Source organism: Agelaius phoeniceus, chromosome 3 (assembly GCF_051311805.1).
Source record: "Agelaius phoeniceus isolate bAgePho1 chromosome 3, bAgePho1.hap1, whole genome shotgun sequence".
Lineage (NCBI taxonomy): Eukaryota > Metazoa > Chordata > Aves > Passeriformes > Icteridae > Agelaius > Agelaius phoeniceus.
The window spans coordinates 79,039,440-79,061,891 of record NC_135267.1 but is presented as its reverse complement, the minus strand read 5'-3'; the positions used below and the strand labels follow the sequence as shown (position 1 = coordinate 79,061,891).

General features: G+C 35.2%; 1 protein-coding gene across 1 annotated transcript in view; it reads right to left on the bottom strand.

Moving 5' to 3' along the window:
* Positions 1-22,452, bottom strand: part of PRKN (parkin RBR E3 ubiquitin protein ligase) — a 674,035-nt gene that overhangs the window by 450,213 nt on the left and 201,370 nt on the right. Inside the window, exon 3 of the mRNA XM_077175671.1 lies at positions 15,006-15,243. Coding sequence (XP_077031786.1) covers positions 15,006-15,243 — 238 coding nt within the window. The remainder of the gene's footprint in view (positions 1-15,005; positions 15,244-22,452) is intronic.

Below are 22,452 nucleotides of genomic sequence, written 5' to 3'. Positions count from 1 at the left end.
ATAAAGAGTGAAGGATTCAAAAAGAGGAAAAAATAAAAACCACCAAAAACAATTGTGATGATTCTGCCAGACAGCAAAACATGGAATTAAAAAAACCCAAAAAAACCCAACACACCAGAAATTTCATTAAACTGCTGAAAGCTGGGTAAACAATACATGGGAGAAAAACAGTGCTACAACAACAAAGTGTTCAAGACTTAAGAGTGTCAAAAGGTCTCCCATAAAATGTACTTCTTGTGCATGAGGAAACCGCTATGCAGCAATCATAATATTCCCCACAAAGCTCCACTTGAGCTGCTTTTTATATCCTTGAGGGGACCGAGTGTGACCTGTGGTGATGACAGCTGGCTAGGCCTGGTTTATTTGCAGCTGAAGGCAGCGACTTCTGAGTTTAAGCCTAAGCAGGTGAAGGGAAGTGAAGATGCTCCAGAAGTCTGCCTAGGTTGCACAGATCATGCAGTGCAGGCTTCAGTATGACAAGCAGATCCAGTTGATCACAGATTCAGCAAATAAACTACGAAATGTTTAAAAATTAAACCAGTGGTCACCAAGAAAATCCATAAGGACAACGCTGTTCCCACGTCAGGCCAGAAAAACAAGAATATAGAAGATATACATCCAGACACTTGAAAACACAGCCCAGTGCTGCAACAAAGGAAAGGACCTGAGCTTAGATGTAACTCCTGGGCCAGTGGACTCACTGAGGATGTGTGAGGTGAAAACCTCTGACAAGGCTTCCAGCAGCTCTTTCTCACACAGCTCTTTTAATAAAAGTCTGACCCAATTTACACAACTGCGCATTTCACAAGTGGCCTTTGACACAACTAGCTAAACACCCATGCAGGGAGGTTGAGGTTGAAGAAGGCAAAAGAATGGCTATTCTTACTGACTTGCTTCTCTGTGTTAGCTCCCTAATTGCTTCCTGTGTCCCAAAAGCCCCAGCTCTACTCAACTACAATTACAATTCAATTATTTACAACTATGAAATGCTGGAGACCAGCAGCAACATTCTAGCTGTTAGCTTTGTTACAGTCTGTCACCCCAATACATGACATTCTGGAAAAGTTTGTTTTTCAGGGCACCCAAGGAACAAATAATGAGGTAGCAAGGCTTATATGGAAGGTAATTGATTTATTCAAGGTACTAAAACTTTATCCTTGGAAGTAGTCAAGGCCTTCTTGGACGGGGCTTTGTCCTAACTGATCTGGTAGAAGGTACCACTGCTCATGGAAGGGGATTGGAACTAGATGACTTCTATGGATCTTTCCAACCCACATAATTATGTGATTCTGTGATAAAAAAAACCTCTTTCTCAGCAGTTTTAAAATATAAATTATATTGTTACTGAATGAAATGCAGAATTCTCTTGTGTTCAAATACATAGTTAAAATACAGGAAATAAATTTCAGGAATACATGATCACTTTTCACAGTACAGTCCCAAAAAAAATCGTTCCAGGACTTGAGTATTCATTGTCAGAAAAACAGAAATGAACAGTGAAGTGACAAAGTTTGCTAGTGATATGATTTTTTTCAGGGTAGTAAAAATTAAGGCCAATCAGATAAACCACATTTTTTCTGGCCAACCAGAAAAAACACTCAGCATGCTGTCAGTGACAGTACTGTCACTCAGGATCCTGAGTGACAGAAAAATGAAAAATTAAATTCCTTGTAGATAAATGTGAGGTGATATACATAGGAAAAATAATTTTAGCCAAACAGTGATCATTTTGACTAGTTATTATCACACAAAAACATGAATTTAGGGCTATAATAGCTAGTTGTATGAAAATGTCAGCTCAATGCTCAGTAGCAATCAAAAAAGTAAATTGAGTGCTAGGAATTATTGAGAGGAATTGAGAAGGAAACCCAACCAAACAACAACAACAAAAAAATCCCAGAAAACAATGCCTTACAAAATCTCTAAAAATCCATTATGTGCTCCATTTTCAGTAGCATGTGCAATTCTATCTTACTTTGCATTCCATAGATACATCTCTCAGAGGACTGTTCATTAACATACCAAATAACTTGTTAGTGGTTTTTTTCTGACATTTCAGTGTGTCACAAAACATTGCACAATTAACAGTGTACCACAGAAACTGTCATTTCAAATGACCTGTGATACCTTTTTTTCATCTTCAATGCCCTGCATGTCAGGCTCCACACTCTGAAGGTTCCACAGAACTAAAATTTTAATGACAATTTATTTAGAAACGAAGGAGAGAAGGAAAATGGCTCAGGAAAGATGTATCTATAACTTAGTTGATACAATGTTTTTCAATGAAGACAGAAAATATCACTACCAGCACTTTTAAAACTGAACTATTTAGTTTCTGAAATGTGCTATTTAATGACATAAGTAACTTATTTCAATAAAAGTAATATTATGAGGAAGTTCCTTAGCTGGTTTTACATTAGAAAAGATATATATTGGCAATCATTCTCTTAAAGGCTTGTCCAGAAAAATGGAAAAGATTGAGTGAAAATGGCACTTTACCATGCTCTCTTATCTCAACATAATTGCATGGTCTTTGCATCACTTTTATATAATGTAATTCCAGAACAATACTGTAAAGAATAGGAATGATTTTAAGAAAAAGGCCAGCTTAGAATTTCACATACTCTGTTTGCACAGACTCTAAACTGGAATGTTGGATATGCAGCAACACTGTTTTGCATTTAGAAGACAGTTTTGAAAATACAAACCTAAGTCAAGAGGTTTCTTTATCTCTTTAAACCATTGACCAAAAGGGTTTGGGAAGAAGGGATACAGTTTTTCCAGGCTATTAAAATCAGCCTAGGTATTTAAGCATTGAGCAGTAAACACCAGCTTTTTAAAGCAATTCAGTTGTGACACATGCTAAGAGCTAACTTCCTTCTGTAGAGGAAGAGAAACACGGAATGAAGTATTTCAGGAAAAGAAGGAAAGACAGACAAAGGGAAAGACAGACAAAGAGAAAGAGTGCATTCTAAGCTCAGAGCTTAAACCTCAAAGCACCTCTAGCTCTGCATTAACTAACAGAATTCCCCATCCACAGATTAGCTGAAAGGCAGCAAGATTCATCGCATTAAAGTTAAATGTGCAGAAAATGGAATCATAGTAATCCTCACTGACATGTTTACATGTACAGTCTGCTGAGCATCTATGTCTGTTATTTGATAAGAAGCATTGAAATAATAGTCTCAGACTTTGAAACAGTGATACCAACTAATCTTATCCTTGCAACTCTTACAGATGCCTCAACACATCTAAAAGTTTCTCACAGAAATGTGATGGTACCTATGGTCTAGTGATCCCCCTGCTATGCCAAGGTGCATAATTCTACTCAGGAAAGCTTTGAGCAACAGCTCATGACCTTTTCCCACTTCACTTTGGAGAGACCCTTTGGGGTGGCTGCAGCCAGATAAACCTGTTGGCTTGATCATCTTCATAAAAAACAGGAAAACTCACTTTATTATCCAGAAGGAATCAAATGGCTTCTCTATCAGAATGAATTAAACTAATGTTGAAGTTTCTAAGTAGATATGTGTCACTCTAACTCTTAATTACCCCTTTTTCCTTTAATGCAAACACATGATGAAGTGAGAATGCAGAAATTTGTTGGACCTGTGAGCTTTCTCAGTAAGAGATATTATCAATGTACCTATGGTTCATTCACCAACATGTTGTTTCATCAGTTATTATATATGTTTTACATATTATATGTTTTATACATATTATTATATGTATATATAATATATACATACACATATATACATATAATATATATATTATATGTTTTATATTAACATATTTACCAACATATATTATATATACATATAATTATATGTATATATAATATATATACACATATATATACACACATATATGTTTTATACCAACATATTTACCATGTTCTTTGTTTCATCAGTTATTATATATGTGTTATATATTATATGCTTATACATATTATTATATGTATATAGAATATACATGCATACATATATATATATATACAAACATATATATATAATATTTACACATACATATATATTACATGTTTTATACTGTATGTGCAGTGTCTTCAAATGTGATGTCAGTATGCAATGTTCATTGCATTTTAGAGACTAGATTGCATAGCAATTCTCTGTTGGATTAATTTAAACCAAGTCCTGCTGTCATTCTTCAACCTGTCAGTTTAGGAAACCACTCTGCCCCACGTTAGCTTTCCTACCACATGACCTGTAGAGCCTCCACTCCTCACCACCCTATCTATGAACAGCACAGAGCTTTAGCAGCTGCTTGTTACCCTACTCCCAATTAGTGTGACTCCAAACCAGAGGCTGCCAGCTGAACTCTCAGTGATTCCCTGGGGTGCCACGCCAATCAATTAAACTAATTGACTTTGTAGAATGGTTTTGTTGAAGTTAAACAGAAATGCTTAAAGACTATTTTGTACATTCAACTTGAGATGTACTTCATACCTCTTAATCTCTACAAAAGCCTGTTCCCCTCCTGCCATCTCACATAAACCTAAGAAAGCCTGTTTTTTGTTTTTCTTTCCATACAATGGTTTTCACAATTTGACAGTTATCTGTTGGAGCGGTTCTTCTTTCTAGTGTTGAATTCCCAACTCACACTATAAAGTAGAAGACATTCCTGCAGATTCTAAAGAGAAAAGATTTCATCCCAATGCCTCCCTACCTCCTTCATCAGTAAGCATTTGATCTCTAGTTGATTCTCTTCAAGAATTATGATAATCTAGAAAACAATAAAGGTATTATATCTACATCTCAGTACCTAATGCAGATTCCTGTTCTACTACATATCTGTGTCAGAGGTAATCAACCTTACAGTTCTGCCCTATTTATAGTATATTTATAAGCCATTTAGCCAGAGAAGGAGACTCCAGAGGGGGCTACAGGAGGATAGGGATAGCAAAATGAAATATGAAAGAGACTCTGCAGAAAAGAGAATGCTAGATGTTTTAGATATGGCAATGTTTCATGAAAATGTTTTATTTATCTACATATTACTGGTCAAACACAGATCTTTGTGCCTGGATAGCAGACACAAAATGTGTTTGTTCACATTTACGCTGCTAGATTTAGTATTCCTGAAAAATTTCTATTACAGATTAGAAGGAAAATGTTGAGGACTGATAACATTTCTGTTTGAAACAGATTTTTCACATTTCTATCCTAAATACTTCACAATGGTTAGAGTTATAAAGAAGACATGGCTCAAGATGAGTCAAATATTAGCTCAGCTACAGCCCTTGTTACGTTCCTGCATTATGCTTTTAATAAGTGAAAAATTACTGTGAACAATGCTGTGGGGTTTGGAAACCAGGATATATAGCTATTCATCACATTTTAGATATCAAGAGGGATTAAATTGCAATATCCATAATCACTAATCTGCATAAAATCAGGAATTTTGATCTTTCACAGCTGAAGATAGTGAAGATTTTGCTATTTATTTAATTTTTATTAGAATAAGCACAACATTCTTTTGAAGAGAACTAAAATTTTCTTGGGAACAGTCACTGATAATGTTAATCATGATCTTTACCTGGTCATATCTCCAGTACAGACTTAATTTAAAACATTAATGATGTTTGATTCAGCTCCCCCCAAAATAATTAGTGGAGGCTAATTATTAGGGAAGAGTTGCAGCAGAAAAAAATTCAGTTGCCAACTGATATACCTTTAAATGAGAAACAAGCTGTTGCCAGTATAGAGTTGCCTTTCAGTAATATATGCTGAATATTTATTCTGTGACAAAGCTAAAGAGCAAACTGTGGTGAACAAAGGAGGAGCTGTGTTTCCTGCTACTTTAGTTGCTCAAGTGAACTTTTGATCTTTTTCACAATTTTGGTTAAACCACCATCATAGCAAAAAGGCAGTAAGATAATGTCAGCCGGCACTGAAAACCAGGAGCTTATAATAAAACCAGGGACTTATCATAAAATCCCCGACAAGTTGTGCAGTGTTGCAGGAAGCTGAACATCAATGAGAACAGTATATGATGAACAGGCTCAACTTGGAGCATGATGTCCTTCTGTTCCCTCATCCTGCACCCAAAGACCCCATCTCCATACCCATGTTTCTTTTTCTCCATTTGTGTCTTTTGACAAGTAAACATCAAGACCCACAGAACTGACTGTTGCACCAGCAGGGCACCATGGAAGCTTGGAAAGCAACTGATGGTGCTTAGCAAACATGGTGGCTTTCAAGGATACCCCACACACAAAAAAACCCTAAAAGCCACCAAACCAAAACAAGAGAATCTGTCTTCCCCTGTGAAATGCAATGATCTTTTTCTTTCACAGAAGTTCAAATTTAGTCCCCCTAAAATTATTTGTATTTATAAGGAGAAAACAGGGTGTGTTTTGCAAAGCTAACATTACCTTCTACTATCAACAGAATTCCTTAATCTCTTCCATGTAATCACTTTCTGTAAATCAAGCCTTTTTAAAAGGTCTGATCTCCCAATGTCCTTGCTGTGTGCACAGAGCTCCAATGACATTAATGAATGTTGAGCACATGATTTGAGCACAGACTGATTCCTGTCATTCTGAGTGCTAAGAGCCTGTAACAGAAACCATGTGGTGCATGGTGAGGCACTGGAACAAGTTGCCCAGAAAAGTTGTGGATGCCCCAATCCTGGCAGGTTGGATGAGGCTTTGAGCAACCTGGTCTAGTGAAAGGTGCCCATGGCAGAGGGGTTGGAAGTAGATGACCTTTAAGATCCCTCCTAACTCAAACCATTCTATGATTTTATGATTTTTACTTGTGCCTCATAATTGGACTCTTCCTGTCAAAAAAGAATCACCCTAAACTCTATTACCAATGTTTTTGTACATAAGGGATGTTTCCTAAGTGTTACTTTCCCATTTTTTCTAGTAACATCAGCAATAAATGTCAACAATTATTCTGGAAAACATACATAGTTTTTTTCTGGAAAAAATGCATAGTTTTGTTTAATCAGTACAGAACATTTTCCACCTATGAAAATTTCCACCCAAATGTCACCTCTGGCTGGGGGTATAAAGATGCAAGTGATGCACTTGCAATAGAAAGTCCATCCATGTTGTCCCTCATAACCAATCAAAATACGTTCCAAGAACAAAACTCTGTTCCACCTCACCCCTTGACACAAGGGAGTCAGCAAATGCCACTGTTCAATTAAGATGGAAGGGCCTTTAAAAACAATAAAGTAATTAGACACATTCATGAGAGACAATTATGTCATGTAAAGATAAGCATTCCCGGAAGAGCTTTAGCCTCTATTAGAAAAGAGCATTTTTTACAATTTTCCTCTCAAATTAATTTCACAGACATGCAAGGTGTGATGGGAAAATGGCACCATTCTCATCAGCCTTAAAAGCATATGATATGAATGAGGTCTCCAGCATGGCACTGGCTGCAATAAATTATCAAGTGTGCGTTCTGTTTTCTGAAATGGGCTCAATTTATCATTTTATTGAAAAGGTTCCATTATGCTAATGTCTTATAAAATCACTTTCTGCTGTTGCTAGAAGGTGAAGAGGGGATATCAATTTTTATATATAGAATTTGGAAGTATTGCTGCAGTGAATTGTCAAGGGTTAATAACCCTAAAAGAAGATAAAATATACATAAGAGCAAACTTCCAAGGACTTTGTAATGACAAATTTTCATAACCCTACTGGAAACAGAGTAGTTGTCTTAAGCTTAACTCTCTGAAAAGAAATGTTGAAAGAATTAGAAATAGTTAATTTCTGGGCTGAAAACTCTCTCTCTCTTCTCCAATCAAGCCTTGAATTGACACTGGAGACTGGTTTTTTTTTCAATGAAGGTCAGAATAGAAAATACCATTACCAATCTTGTCAACTTGCCCAGATAACAAATATGAAGGATAATCAGACAGGGGTACATGGGTGATTATTTGAAAAGAGGAATACTGCTTCTCTAAATAAAACTTTCTGTAATAAGAACATCTTTTGTTTTGAATTATTGTATTCAAAATAGGAAAGTATTAAAAGAAGAGAACTAGATTTAGATAGGCAATATATTTGATCCCACATAATAGTAATTCTGTGGTTTTGTGGTTTGTATCTAAAAAACCTCTTTTTTGCTGTGCATCAAAAAGAGAGTACTGTTTCAGAAACATTATCCTATTTTTAACAGGAAGCATTTTCCTAGGGAAAATGAGTATGTTCCTCTGAACATACTCAGAGAGCATAATCCAAGAAAGTACAGCATCAAGAGGGATAATTTAATACATACTGACACTAACAAGCTGCCCAGGGAAGGAATTGAGTCACCATTCCTGGAGGTATTTAAAGTTCAGATGTGGCACTTAGGAACATAGTTCAGTGGTGAGCTTGGTAGTGATGTGTTAACCTTTGGACTCAATGACCTTAAGGTCTCTTCCAACCTAAACAATTCCATGACTCCAGGACTGCAATCTATTTTAGCAGTCAAAAACAAGTGGAGCTAGAGCACTCTAACCACCATCTCATTGGATCATCAATAAAAACCCTTCTGGATCTTGCAGCTTCAAACATGGATCACAGTTCAACAACTTCTGTCATACAACATTTATCAAACAGCTTGGGAACTTAAAATTTTTGAAAAACTCTCATTCAATATGTAGGAAATATTTAGTGCAATTGAGTTAAAATGAAATCCAATGTCTCTTTACACTATGAAAATGATATTGCCATACTCTTCTATTAATGCAAAAGGATTTTTAGACCTGAGATGCACATACTTAAAAGATGTTACTTCTGAAATACATGTTCTAACACTATGACAATCTAGTCAGGCACAATGTGTAAACATTTTGCATCAAGTATGCAAACAATGTGACTACCAAATCAACAAAGAGGTGTGTAGTTGCACACATCTTTGTCTTAGGAGGCATCCACATCACAAAATCTTGTAAAACAAAACAAAACAAACCAAAACATGCATGAAGGGCTGCAAATGGGGTAGAACATCTCCCAGGTATGGAATACCCATGAAAGAAAGGTAGCTGGCAAAACAAAAAACAATGGAAGCAGTGAAGAGCACAAAGGAGATTCAGGACTAGGACAAGTATAAAACTTATCAAATAAGAAAGGAAAAATGGAGAGGAAGGAAGACAAGTGCTTTAGTTCCAGTTTCTCTTTTAGAAGAGCTCTCAGGCCCAATGAACTCAACATTTGTGAATACAACACATCACTGCAATGAACATGGCATGAGGTTATGGCACTGTACATTGACAGGAAATATAAAATAAAAGGCCTAACAGTGAAAGTCTAACAGTTTAATGTATGTAATGAAGGCACAGTGATAGCAATTAACAATGTGCCAGAACTAACCACTACCACAAAGAGAGCTGTGCAGGAATTCAATGCAGGAATTTTGTAAAAATTTGTTTTGAACTTTAAAACAGACCTGTATATACAGTAAATTTACAGTATGTAATGAAGACAAATGCAGCCTTGCTTCCCAGAAACTATTTGTTAAAATCAGGACTAGTGTATTATTTCTGAGTTGGTAATTTGTTCTGCATTTCTTAAAAAGGTAAATTAATACCTTCCCTTTTCTGGGTGTAGATTGATCCTCAAATTATTATTGCATCTAATATTTGTTTGTAATTTAATTTATTTGCATTTAATAAAAAGTTTGTAAGGTAATATATTAAAAAAATCTGAATCAAATGTAGGCTAAATCACAATGAGCTGCTTGACGCATTTTCATTTAAATTAAAAGTAGTTTAATCTTAATACAAAAGTAAACTGTCAAGGCACCAAATCCAAAAATAAATAGTAACCTAACTAGTTACTTGAATATTTCTACTGAAAGAATACATTGGTTGCATATTAAGTAATTTACCCCTTGTTCCTGTCCAGCAATACAAATCTTATTCAGATGGATGTCTGTGAAAGAGGACTATGATAAGAATCATGTAACCACCATGAAATGCTGTATTAATATTTCAAGAAATTTAAGAAAGGTCAGTAAAAGCGCTCTGGCAATTTGTTTTTAAAACAAAATGTTGATAACTCTAGGAAAAAAGGCCTAATTACTAAATGTAAATTGCACAGAATACTGATTTTCCCTGTTCAAACTGCTGATTTACAATACCATGGACCTAAGTTATATTAAATTAATTAATTAATATTATAATTAAGCCACAAATTATTTGTACCCGTGACAAAGGAAAAAAAATCTTTATACTGATTAGTTTCCTTTGAAAAAAAATGCAGTTAAATGACACAAGAAATTTTAGGAATCCTTTTTTATCTCTTTTAAGGGAATAGTAAATTCTTAGATATTCGTATTCGTAACACAGAAAAGCAATATTAGGTCAGAGCTTCATGTTTATGCACGACAATAAAAATGTTCTTTCCAGGCTGGAAGCCATTCTGAAAGGATGAGTGCTCACATTTTGTTGAAATTCTCGAAAAGGGATAAGAAAGAGCTGCAGGTGTTCTCAGCTCAGTACTGGGCAGTAGTACTCAGCCTAGCACCGCATGCAAATGGGGAGGTAGATGTACACCATAACCCTGTCCAACTTAGATCTAATTTGTGATTATAAGGTCTAAAAAACTGTGAAGTAATTGTACAGTACTTCAGGAGTTTAGACTACTCGTTTACTTCAAACAGATTTTACACAAAAATTCTTATCCTTTTAGGCTTTTTGAGTGAAAGAATTATAATAAAGTGTAATATCAATTACAGGGCACAGGAATTTTTAACACATAGTCATCAGAATACTATTCAAAAACTAGTTTTAAATGTTAGCAATTTAAATGGTTAAATTGATACGGGTTTTTTATTCACCAAGGCTTGCCTCAGAAGTATGAACAGATCTGACTAGTCCTAAATTGTGGCTTTCCCTTCTAAGTGTTTTTACTGTCTCTTTCATGGAATCAGACTCTTACATGGAATGGGCACCAGTTCATCACTTCACGCATCACTAACAATACTGAGGTTTTGGTAATGACTGTTTCATCTGCCTTAACTGATACTTGTAGTATTGGGAAAGACAGGAAGTTTAAACATATATTAGGTTTTGGTAAAGCATTTCCTAACTAGATGGAAAATAGTCAGTCCCTCTTTTTGCTAGAACTTACAGCTTGACACACCTAAGTCAGTATATACCAGTACTTTATTAACTCTTCTGTGAACAGAAGAAGATGCAAAGATAAGGAATCAGAGGTGCCTTGAATGGAAGCATTTGCAAAAGCCTGCCTAAAGGATACCAGGATTTTTATTTGGAACTGAGCAGATGAGCATTTATTTTAAAATTGAAAATTAAAAACCCTAAGTAATGATGACCACATCTACTTGAGTCAGACAAAATAATAAACCAGCTGATAATGGATTAACCTGGAAATTACATAAGTAACAACATTCATGTCAGCTTACAGAAAACATATTCTGTTGAACTATTTTTTTTCATATTACAAATTTGCTTGACATCAGTCATACATTTACAAAGGGGAGGGAATGGGATTCTGCAGTCTCATTTCCTGCCTAGCACCACCCATACTAATTCTAGGTTGAAGTCCTAACTTCATGTTTCAGAAAAAAATGTTCTACATTTTTTTAAATGGACAAATGTGGAGAATTCTTGTAAGCTAGGATAACTTGCATTGATGGTTGATTTCCTGGCAAGTTAAAATCCATGTGTGGTATTCGCATTTTCTGGCTTGCACTTTCTAGACAATGAGAACTAAAATCCTAAAACAGCTGGTAAAATCTAATATTCCCAGATTACCAAACTTCCACTCCACAGATGCCAAAACAAATATAAACCAGTCATGATGTGCATTTTTGTAGAATTCTCATGACTCAGCTCCTACCTTCTAACAGTTTAGTCATCAAAACAGTAAGTTATACTGGTTTTAGTTATGCAAGTGTCAAAAGCAGAGAAAAAACCATTTTCTTCACTCCACTCTGTTTTCTGTTTCTAATTCCAAATATTCTATTGGCTTTCTTGAATCTGAAATCATGATGCATTCTCATATTTAGCAGATGAGTCATACAAACCTTTATGTTTTACAGATTCATTATTTTTCAGGTAGAAATCAGAGAATCGTTAGAATTGTTAAGATTAGAAAAGGCTTCTGAGGTCATCAAGACCAACCATTATCTCTTCATCTTATACATGTACCTACTGACATGCAACCATTATGGAACATAGGTTCATTTACTTACATTGTGTTTATTAAAGCCCTTTGTCCCAGATATTGGAGAGAGGCAAATTAAAAGGGGGTGAAGTAGAATGAAAGTCTTAGGCTGAGATTTTTTTACATGCCCACTAGAAACTACGTGATGTTTTCAGAACAAAGAAACAACAACAAAACAAACAAAAAACCCCAAGAAAAACAACAACAAAAACCGAGAAGAAAAGGCATTTCTATTACTTTTGTCTGCAAAGACAGGAAACCTGGAATTCTTTCATGAAGAGATTATTTGGATCCATTTTCATATTTTTTTTCAACTTGTTAATGACTTTCAAACTTCTGAATTTCTCATAGAGAAACATACTGTAGTCTAAAAAACACAGTGCCAATAAGGTGCATCTCCAGACCAGTCAGGAGCTGGTTTCATTACTCACACAAGAGCAGGGGTGAGCTGGGAGGAGGATATCCTGTTACATGCTTCTGCAAGGAGCAAATTATATCTTTGGTGGAGATAGACTGCCAGGCCATAAGGGTTTTTGTCTCATCAAGTGCAGCAGTTCATACTACCTAAGTATATTGCTTATATAATAGCAGTACAGCATGACAAGAGTTGCCTCTCCTGGTTTGTCTGGTGGAATTTTGGTCTCTAGGCATTGACGTAAATACTTCAAAAATACTATTTTAGCAGTCAAATGCTGCTAAAGATTCTGGGAGACGCTCTTGTGATGTGAAAATTACCACAAACTTTTTTCCTCAGAATTCAAAGGAGGGCAAATAAAATAAGGGCAGGAACATGGGGTCAGCATAACAAATAAAAATAACTTAGGCTTCAGAAAGACTTACAGTCTTAGTGTTTACTGTTGCAATTATGAAATAGCTGTGTCGCACGTCAGACTAAACAATATTAATTTAATCAATTAATTAAACATTTGCCTCTAAATTTTATGTTTAAATTTGTCATGTATGCATGGAACAATAAAGATTATACTTCATTCACCTGTCCAGGTTGCTGCTGTAGACTAATGTCCACAACCATTCATCTCCTAGGACACCAACTTGGTAAGTATAATTTCAGCTATCAATGATGGTACCTATTTTCTTAAGCCACTCATTCCCACTACTATTAGTCATTTCATTTATGCCAAAGGAAATACTTGCTACACAGTAAAGATAACTGCAAAACTGATCTTTGGAATAATCTTTCTTTTTTTTTATTTTAAAGTGACTACAAATTAACTCACCCTAAATCCATAAGGAAAAATATAGTTCCCCATATTGAACAAAGGGATAGAGCTGAACAGACAAAAGGACAAATTTTAATAGTGAGAATCAAAACAAGGAAAGAAGTTAACAGGCCTTTAAAAAGAACTTATTATTAATATCCTTCCACAAAGAACTATCAATCATTAAAGTGGGTCTTCTTTTTTTTCTCTTATGATAAAAAGTCTTTTTAATTTAATCACAGATAAAACTAGTCCACATATTTTATCAATACATTTTGTCCTCATGCATTCTGCCACGAAAATATTCACTGCAATAGAAGACACCTATCAGTTAATGCTTAGCTTCACAGAGTTTATAGTCTGTGGATAAAAATGTCACATGACACATCTTAGGAGTCCTTGCACATGTACAGACTATTCTGTAAAGTCAAGCGCAGCTATTAAATCCCTCTACATGTGTACAGTAATGAAAAAATAAATATGTGGTAATGTTTAAAAGCTCACACTTTTGCCTTTCATCTGAGAATAAACCCAGGCTGAAGACCTGTCCCTAGTTTACCATATTTAAATCAGCATGCACCCCTCTTATCTCATTACTCATTCAGATTGGGAGATGTGGATCATTAAGCTGGGTACTAATTTGCTCCTAAACCACACTCATTCATCATTAGTTGTCAGTGAGAGGTTGACCAAGTCAGTTGTGGAATACTTCTGTGACCCTCCCATGGATTGTATATTTTCTGCATGAGCTACTTAATAAATTCTTTAGAAGTTATTTTAATGGTTTTAGTAGCCATTTTGTTAAGCAAGATGATTTCTGTGGCCAGGTTAGTCACAGAGGTATCTCTGTCACAATTTATCTTCTGTACTCTGGATATATATGTTTGCAATTACCTTGTGTACTGCACAAAAAGGCTATTTGTGTACTGTTCTTTATAAAAAGACATCTCTGATGGACTATTATGATAAATCACAACAGTATCTGGTATTGCACAGAATGATGTATCTTCACTGGGGCAAATGTGTCAGTAAGATAGTTTTGCAGTAACCTGTGCCTCAGATTATTTTTCACAATGAAGATATTCTCAGTAACCATTTGGTGGATGAAGAACTACAAATGTCCATAGTATGAATCATCACCATCATGTGGTGTGCCAGCAGAGCTTTAGTAAATCTTAAATAGATTGTAAATATCTTTTATAAAATGTATGGGTATGAAAGCATCCCTACAGATTGGGAATTAAGCACATTTGGAAGGCATAAGCTGCCCAACATTCTAGTTAAGGAAACTTCTATGATGGAAATTTTACAGAGACTGTATTTTGCTTTCTCATAGACCTCTAGAGGTTTTGCAATCTTATAATAATTTATAAAAATATGAGCATAATACAAGTTAGATACAGGAGCAACACAAGAAATCACTAATTTTATCCACAAAGCAAAATCATTTTTCAAGAAGACACATCAGATGCTTATCATCTTAATATTGTTGTATTTTTTGTTTAATAAATAGAATAAACCATATATTTGGGGGGCTTTTCCCCTGTGGTATGGAACTAGAACTGTTCACCCTAAGAAAGAAAAAAACACATTAAAAATGTATATTGAAATGTACTAAGTCACCAAATTACCTGATTTTTCAGCAGGAAGTGAAACACTGTTTTTTCCAGGATCCAGAATAACTGCCAACCCTGCAGAGACTGATGGGAGGATGCTGGTACTGAGATCTATGCGAGTTAAACTCTCAGGTTCTCTTTTCAAGGCTTTTAGAACACCTCCAACACAGCTATGCTCTGTCTTCTCCTTGTTCTGACTGTTCTGTGGACTCTGAACAATATGAACAATGCTCTGCTGGGCCAGGTCACAGTTCTGTAACACAAAACCAAAATTGTGATAAATAATTAATTGTGACATAATGGACAAAATCCCTCTATCTCCAATTTGTTATTTGTTAAATGACTTCCAAACCATTTTGTGGAGAATTTCAGTGTGCAGTAATGGAGTTTAAAGCAAAGTGACAAGTGTAAATTGCTGGAATTAGGATTACTTGCATTGCCAAAAGGGTCACAACACTTACAAGTGCTAAACATTTAACAAAGAAATAGTGGACCAGAGCCAACAGCTCTAAATAAGTCAGGTTCATTGGCACAAAGTAAAAAATCTCCAGAGGGAGCATTACTAAATCAAGCACTAAGAATATTCAAAACTTAAGAGGCATTTGCAGAGATAGTGCTGAAACACACTCTTCATGTTGCAATTTAGGGTCAAACTTGATGATCACAGGGAGTTCATGAACAAGCTACTCTAAAATATTTTTATAATCAGGGACAGGAAAGATGATGCTACTGATGAAGAGTGATACTATTTCTTCTCTGTAATGTAATTTTTAGTTTAAATCTGGTTTTAGATGTAGACTCAGTATGAGTTTTCCATTTTTTCCAAAAAAGGCATTCAACTGTTGATCTTAGATAGACTTGAGAGAAAGCCTGTGGAAGATCTCACGACTGTTGTGACCATTCATGATAAAACAGAAGAACTGCCAGCCATTTAGTCCAAAATGAGATCATTTTATGGTCTCACATATTCAGAAGCTTCTCCTCCTTTTCTGTCCTCACCAGAGGTGATTCTTAGACAGTCTTTCCAGAATGTGTGTCTTAGAAAATAGCAGGGTAAATAAGGATCTTGTGAAAGGTTTATACATGATAAATAAGGATGTCTTTCAGCATTTTCACCTTGTTCAGCATTTTCACAATACAGAACAGAAAAGCAAAATATTATGTAAGAAATAGAATTTACAGAGATTTTGGAAGACCTATCATTAACAAAGTTCTTCCAAAAGGACTTGTACTGATCTTTCTACAACACACCTTGCAAGAAAAATTGTTCTTTATTCAGTGATACCTTCTGAAGACCCACACCTAATTCTTCAGTGTCATGAATGAACATAAGCATCAGCCTACACAGAAAGTGGGTAGTCTATCAAAAAATTAATTTTCTAACTCTCTGTAGCATCATTAGGTTGGCCATCTCTGCTGTGAAATGTCAAGACAGATTGTTGAATCCATTTGGGAGAAACAGAAAGAGTTCTGATGCATTTGTATCTACATTTGTATCTTCTGATCTCTGTATCTACACAATTTTTAACAATTGTCATTTGTATATGCAAATACTATACCCACTTTAATTGCAAAAGATTCCTTTACAGATATTTTAGTGCTCCTTATACCCTCATTCTCCCATGGTCTCTTCTACCTCTTCTTTTCTGATCTCTTTTATGTTGAGTGGTTTTCCTTCATGCTCTTACATTATTTCTCAGTACTTCTCCCTCCACACTTTCTTTTTATGCAATGTAATTTAAAGGACAAAAATCTTGATTTTGTTTTGTTTTAATTGAATTTTCAATAACACAGTCTCTCCTTAGTGAAGCAGTAATAAGCCAGCAGATATTTGTTAGAGCAAGGACACTGCAGTCTTAATATTCAATCAAAGCAATTATTAGATTTCAACCTTAAAAGATCATGTTGACATTAAAAGTCTCTCCTATTTTTTTTTTACCCCTTGTTGCCCATAGCATTTTGACAAGATCCATTTAAATAGCTCAATCATTAAATTCATTAACACAATATACAAAACCTGTCTGTCACTCTAAAACTTCTTCCACTAAGAATACGGTGCAGCATTAAAGAATTTATTAATCTAAAAGAAATTAATAATGAAATTAATAATTAGGCAAATGAGGAGCTCAAAAGTGATTTGCTCAGTTACAGTGAGAGTTTAAAAAGAGAAATAGGTATTTATGCAAAAACTCACGACTTCAGAAACCCCTAATAAACTGTCAATCAGTCATATTCTGTTTTAATGATCACCTCTTCTAGCAGTTTTGCTTGCTTAAGCAGCCAATGTTCTGCCTTTCATTTTTTTCTCAATATTTACTGTCCTTTTCAGTAGGTTGTTTTTTATTTTTTAAATCTTGCCTCAGTTCCTGGTTCAGCTCACTACCTGATGCTTTGCTACAATCACACTGTGGGGACAGTGCATATGAGAGAATAAAAGAGATGGAAAGCACTACTTAAACAAAACAGAATTCCCCAACAATTCTACCATGAATGTTTTCAACCATTCTTCTTTGATCTTGGCTGCTGTATATGTTTATTTGCCTGGGTATATCAATTGATCTTTTAAAAGTGTAAGTCCTTTCCAGGTTCTTTTTGCAAGCTGAAGGCTTTGTGGTTAGCTCAGAAACAATGGAAAGGCTGACAAAATAGAACTCCATCTATTCTCTCTTCAGCAATATCAAGAACTACATACTTCAGAAAAAGCTGCAAAATTTGCACTTTAGGCAGTTCTACAGATTGCCTCAGCTGGTTAGAGCACACTGCAAATAACACCAAGGTTGTGGATTTGATCCCTGCGTGGGCCATTCACTTCAGAGTTGGACTCAACGATCCTTTTGGGTCTCTTCCAACTCAGAATATTCTGTGATTCTGTATATGACCATAGCAATAGTGGTTTTTGGTATTTCCCTTAATAAAATTTTAAGAGGACAGATGAACATGTTGTATCTGAGCTTTCTTCCATCTCTTTATCTAAAACAAAAACAAGCTTTGACAGATTGAACATCACTACTGATGATGACAGTGTAGATAATGGTCTCAGGAAAGCTTAATTAGTGGATATCAGGATAACTTTCAAAGAGCAGGTAGGAGAAAGACACAACATCCTTTGATATTTAGCCTGTGTAGATTTCACATGGAAGCCACTGAGCAATAACAAACATAGAATCCTAAAGCATCAGTTTTGTAATGTTTTTCTGAGTACATTTGAACTGAATTTGGCTTGTGTTTAAAGGAGGAAAGTAATCCTCAACCTTTGTAAGAAAAGCGATAAAACAGTACAAGAAAAAAATAAAAATAGTTGTCATCATACATTAATTGTGGAGAGATCTGGATGGGAATATAACCAAGCATTTCCCAGAATATGGGTGATTAATGCTTTATAGCAGATTACATTTCATGGACAATAGATGGGCTAAGTCTGCAGCTTCTTTGAGAAAAGAGGTAGAATTCTAGCTGTTTCTGTGAGAGTTTAGGTTGTGCCTTAGGTTACTATTGTAAGATACAATTATTTATGTCAATGTCACTTTTGTTTCCTTCGTGTATTTGTTTTACGCCTCAGGAAAAATGCTTTTAAGTATATCTATTATTAATGATTCTAGAGATATTGTCTTATCTGTTGATTCAAATAAATGCTTGTGTGCCATATTCCAATGGGAAAAACTGCAAGTGTATAAAAAGTAGATTGTGAAGTATCTTTCACTAGAGCAAAGGGAAGTGAGTCGATCAAAAAAATTATGAAACTCAGTAATAAGGACTGGTTCTTTGGAGAAAATGGGTTTTGGCCAACTTGGGAAAATTAATTCATAGCAGAGAAAATTAAAATTAAAACTTTTTTTCATTCACGCCTTTTTCCTTTTTTCTGAATTCTCAAGTTGAATTTCACAAGGCTGAATCAGCAAATCCTAAATGAACAACACAATATCCTTTGTTGCTGAGAGCAGTGAGCTAACTAGAAGGTCAGCTGGGAAGACTGAAATAAATTATGAAAAGGGAAGAGATGACTGTGTTTAAGTTACTCTGAAATCCTCTTGTTAGGCTCTGGGGAGACCTCACACTGCAGCCTTTCAGTACTTGAAGTAGACTTAGGGGGAAAAAAAAAAACCACAGGGACTTACTGGGCAGAGAGTGACAGGCCAATGGGGAACATTTTTAAACAAAAATATTAGATGTCAGGAAGAAATTCTTCACTGAAATGGTGGTGGGGCATTGGTACAGGTTGCCCAGAGAAGCTGTGGGTATCTCATACCTGGAAGTGTTCAAGGTCAGGCTGGCTGGGCCCACCTGATCAAGTGGGTGGCATCCCTGTCCACTGTGAGGGGGTGGGAACCACATAATCTTTATTGTCCTTTCCAACCCAAACCATTCTGTGGTTCTGACAGATTTCTGTTTGATATCTTCTTTACAACATATTTGGGTAGCAATACCAATACTGAAAGGAATTTTCTCAATCTAACAAGTATAAAGCCCACTAGAGAAGTCATATTTTCTGAAGTGCAATATGGGTAATTTTGAAACTTTTTATTTAAGAAAAATTAGAGCAGAAAATAGTTTGAATCTGAAGTTTTGAACGTGCACATAAAAAAAGCTTGTGGTGTTTTGCCTTGAAAATGAATTTGATAAATTTCCATTTCCTGCTAACCATGAGTTCAGAGTTTTAAGGTGTTGAGGTATTTTTTTATGGCATATCAATCACAAAGAAAAATCCTTCACACTCCACCTGAGATTCAGTTGGAAATTCCAACTTTTATGCTGTCTAGAGATTCACGCCTTTACCCATGAATCCCTGGGGCCTATTGTGGATACAGTAACAGTGGAATTGTCTAATTGCTGCCTATTTAGATCAAGCAGATCTAAACGGACTGCCTGATGACATTCCCCAAGAGATTCACATAAAGCCAATGATCAAGAAAAGGTATTTTCTATGAATGATCAACCAAACCCAAAAAGTTAGCTTTCCAGTTTTGTTGGGTTTTTTTCTCCTTAAAAACAGCACAACACATCTTTTCAAACCAATGGGACCCCATGTAAAAGTGTAGATTACACACTGATTTTATTGGGAAAATATTTTTTTCAAGGATAATGTACAGAGACATTAAAGATGACCTTCAAAACAGACAAATAAGCATATGAAGTTCCCAGAAGAGAGAGAAAAAAAAGCTCAGCAAGCCTTACTCAACTGTTGCTGTAACCCTTTCACAAGGACAGAGTTCAGGTCTCAAAGGCAGCAGAAACAAAAAGGAAATCAATTGGAAGAGGAAAACTGTTTCCTCCCCTGATCACAATGAATGCAAAAAAGCAAGAAGAAGAAAGCAACACCAGGATAATACACTTTATTACACAGGAAGCTAAAGCTGGTATATTAGTGAATGGTATATTAGCAGGTATATAATGAATTTGAGAGTGGAGACTACCTAAAATAAAAACCACAGATATAGTAATCATATTCTGTTAAGCCATGTCGGTTTAAGAAACTGGAAGGAAGATTTGCAAGAAGACTTAACATCTTTTATTTGATCAGCTAATATAGAAAGAAAAATCAGCTTCTGGGCTCAGAGAATCTTATGCAGGTCATGGCAAGGGGAAACCTGAAGGGAAAATTAAGCACTGTTAAAATTATGAAGCAAATCAGCACTCTGATCTGATATCACCATCCATTTGTGTGAATACTGACTGCTCAGTGGCAGTGAACTAAATATTGCTCCACATGGGGCAAGGGAAAAAGCCAGTGCACCACCAGGCCTAAATTACATGGACCACTTAGCAGTTAAATTCCAGCAATCAGAAACTACTTGCTCTTTTATGCTGCTTTGGAATACATCTATATTTGATTTCAGTTCACCTTTTCAGCATTACCAGAGTTATACACTACTGTTCTAGTTTAGCATTCAGAATATTGTGGGTTCTAAGCAACACCTAGAAGTAGAAAGAAAAATAGATACATATATAAAAATAGATACACAATAAAAATAGATTTATTGGAAACACCACACATTCAAATAAATGTGATGAAAAGGCAGAAAACCCTTCACTTAGCAGAAGAGTTAACTCAGACACATTCAAATTTATATTTTGTTATTTTTTAGAAAAGAAAACATTTGATGTTGAACAAGGGGAAATAAGTACATACTGTAGCATTTACTACAGTTCCTTCAGCCAGTGGTCCCTCTGTGTAGCAAGAAGTCCTGATTAGCATTTACAAAAATAAAATCCCCTGATTTACAGTCAAAGACAATAGTTTATCTATTACAAAGGTTCTACTCTGAATAATACTCTTTAAAGAGAACTAAAAGACAGGATTTTATACTGTCTAGTCCCTTAATGAGTTAATAATTTGCTGGAAATGGAAATGTATTCAACTAAGTCAGAATTCCCCCTCTTCCTTCACTTACAAATCACTTCATGCTTCATTTCCATCTTTTTCACATTATAACAGAAAAATTTAATGCTAATTTCTAGCTCAGTGGAGGGAATGCAGAGTTAATGCTCAGTTAGGAATGTTGCAGGGTTATTACTTTTTGTACACAATATAAGACCTTAGCAATGCTATATACATATTTCTAAATGGCATTACTAATAAAATGACATCATTAATGTGATAACTTTTCTTGAATGTAGATCTTTTAGCACGAATTCCCGAAAGATATATGAACCCTTCTAACAAATAAAAATGTTTTATTGGCAGCACATGAGACAGTTTGAACATTAAAATACCTGCTTAGATAATTGTTATTCCCTTCAAAACTCTGCATAATGATCTACAAAAGACACAGAAGGCAGCCAAACTTTTTGATATTATGTTTACAAAGCTATTAGTATCTCCACAGTGACATTAAGAACATATCATGCAATATAAAATGGAAGAGAAATAGTCAAATGAACACTAAATTCACATAAAACTTTTCTCAGTAAATGAAAAACTTTTCCCTTCTTGTAATTTCATATATTGTGCACAAAGAAAAACCTATAACCTGCCATTTATTATAATGCCTGTTTAGAAAGCAATAAGACAATGAGACGCTTATAATGCTATATTAAAAATGAATACAATTAAGTTCTCACAACCATTTGTTTTCCTCCTAAACACAGTTGAGTGCACCTCATTGTTATTCCATCTTCCACACTGAACTACCTGAAAGAATTTATACTCTCTAAACATGTTATCTCCAGCTGTAAACATAAAAACAGAAAGCTTATTATTTATAATGTACAGATTGCATTTTCCATTGCTCTAATTTCTTCTCAAGCCACACTGAAACAGAACAAGTAACAAATGTATTCTATAAAATGCTTGAATGAATTACATTTAGGCACATTTTGGCCTGGGTTAAACGGTCATAAAAGGTACTGTGCCCCAAAAAGGTCTCATAAGGAAGCCCTTTTCACAGTGCACAGAGCGCAGCATGGCCTCAGGACTGTGGGCTTTGTGTTATTTGACTAACAGAAGATCTATTTTGTGTTTCCT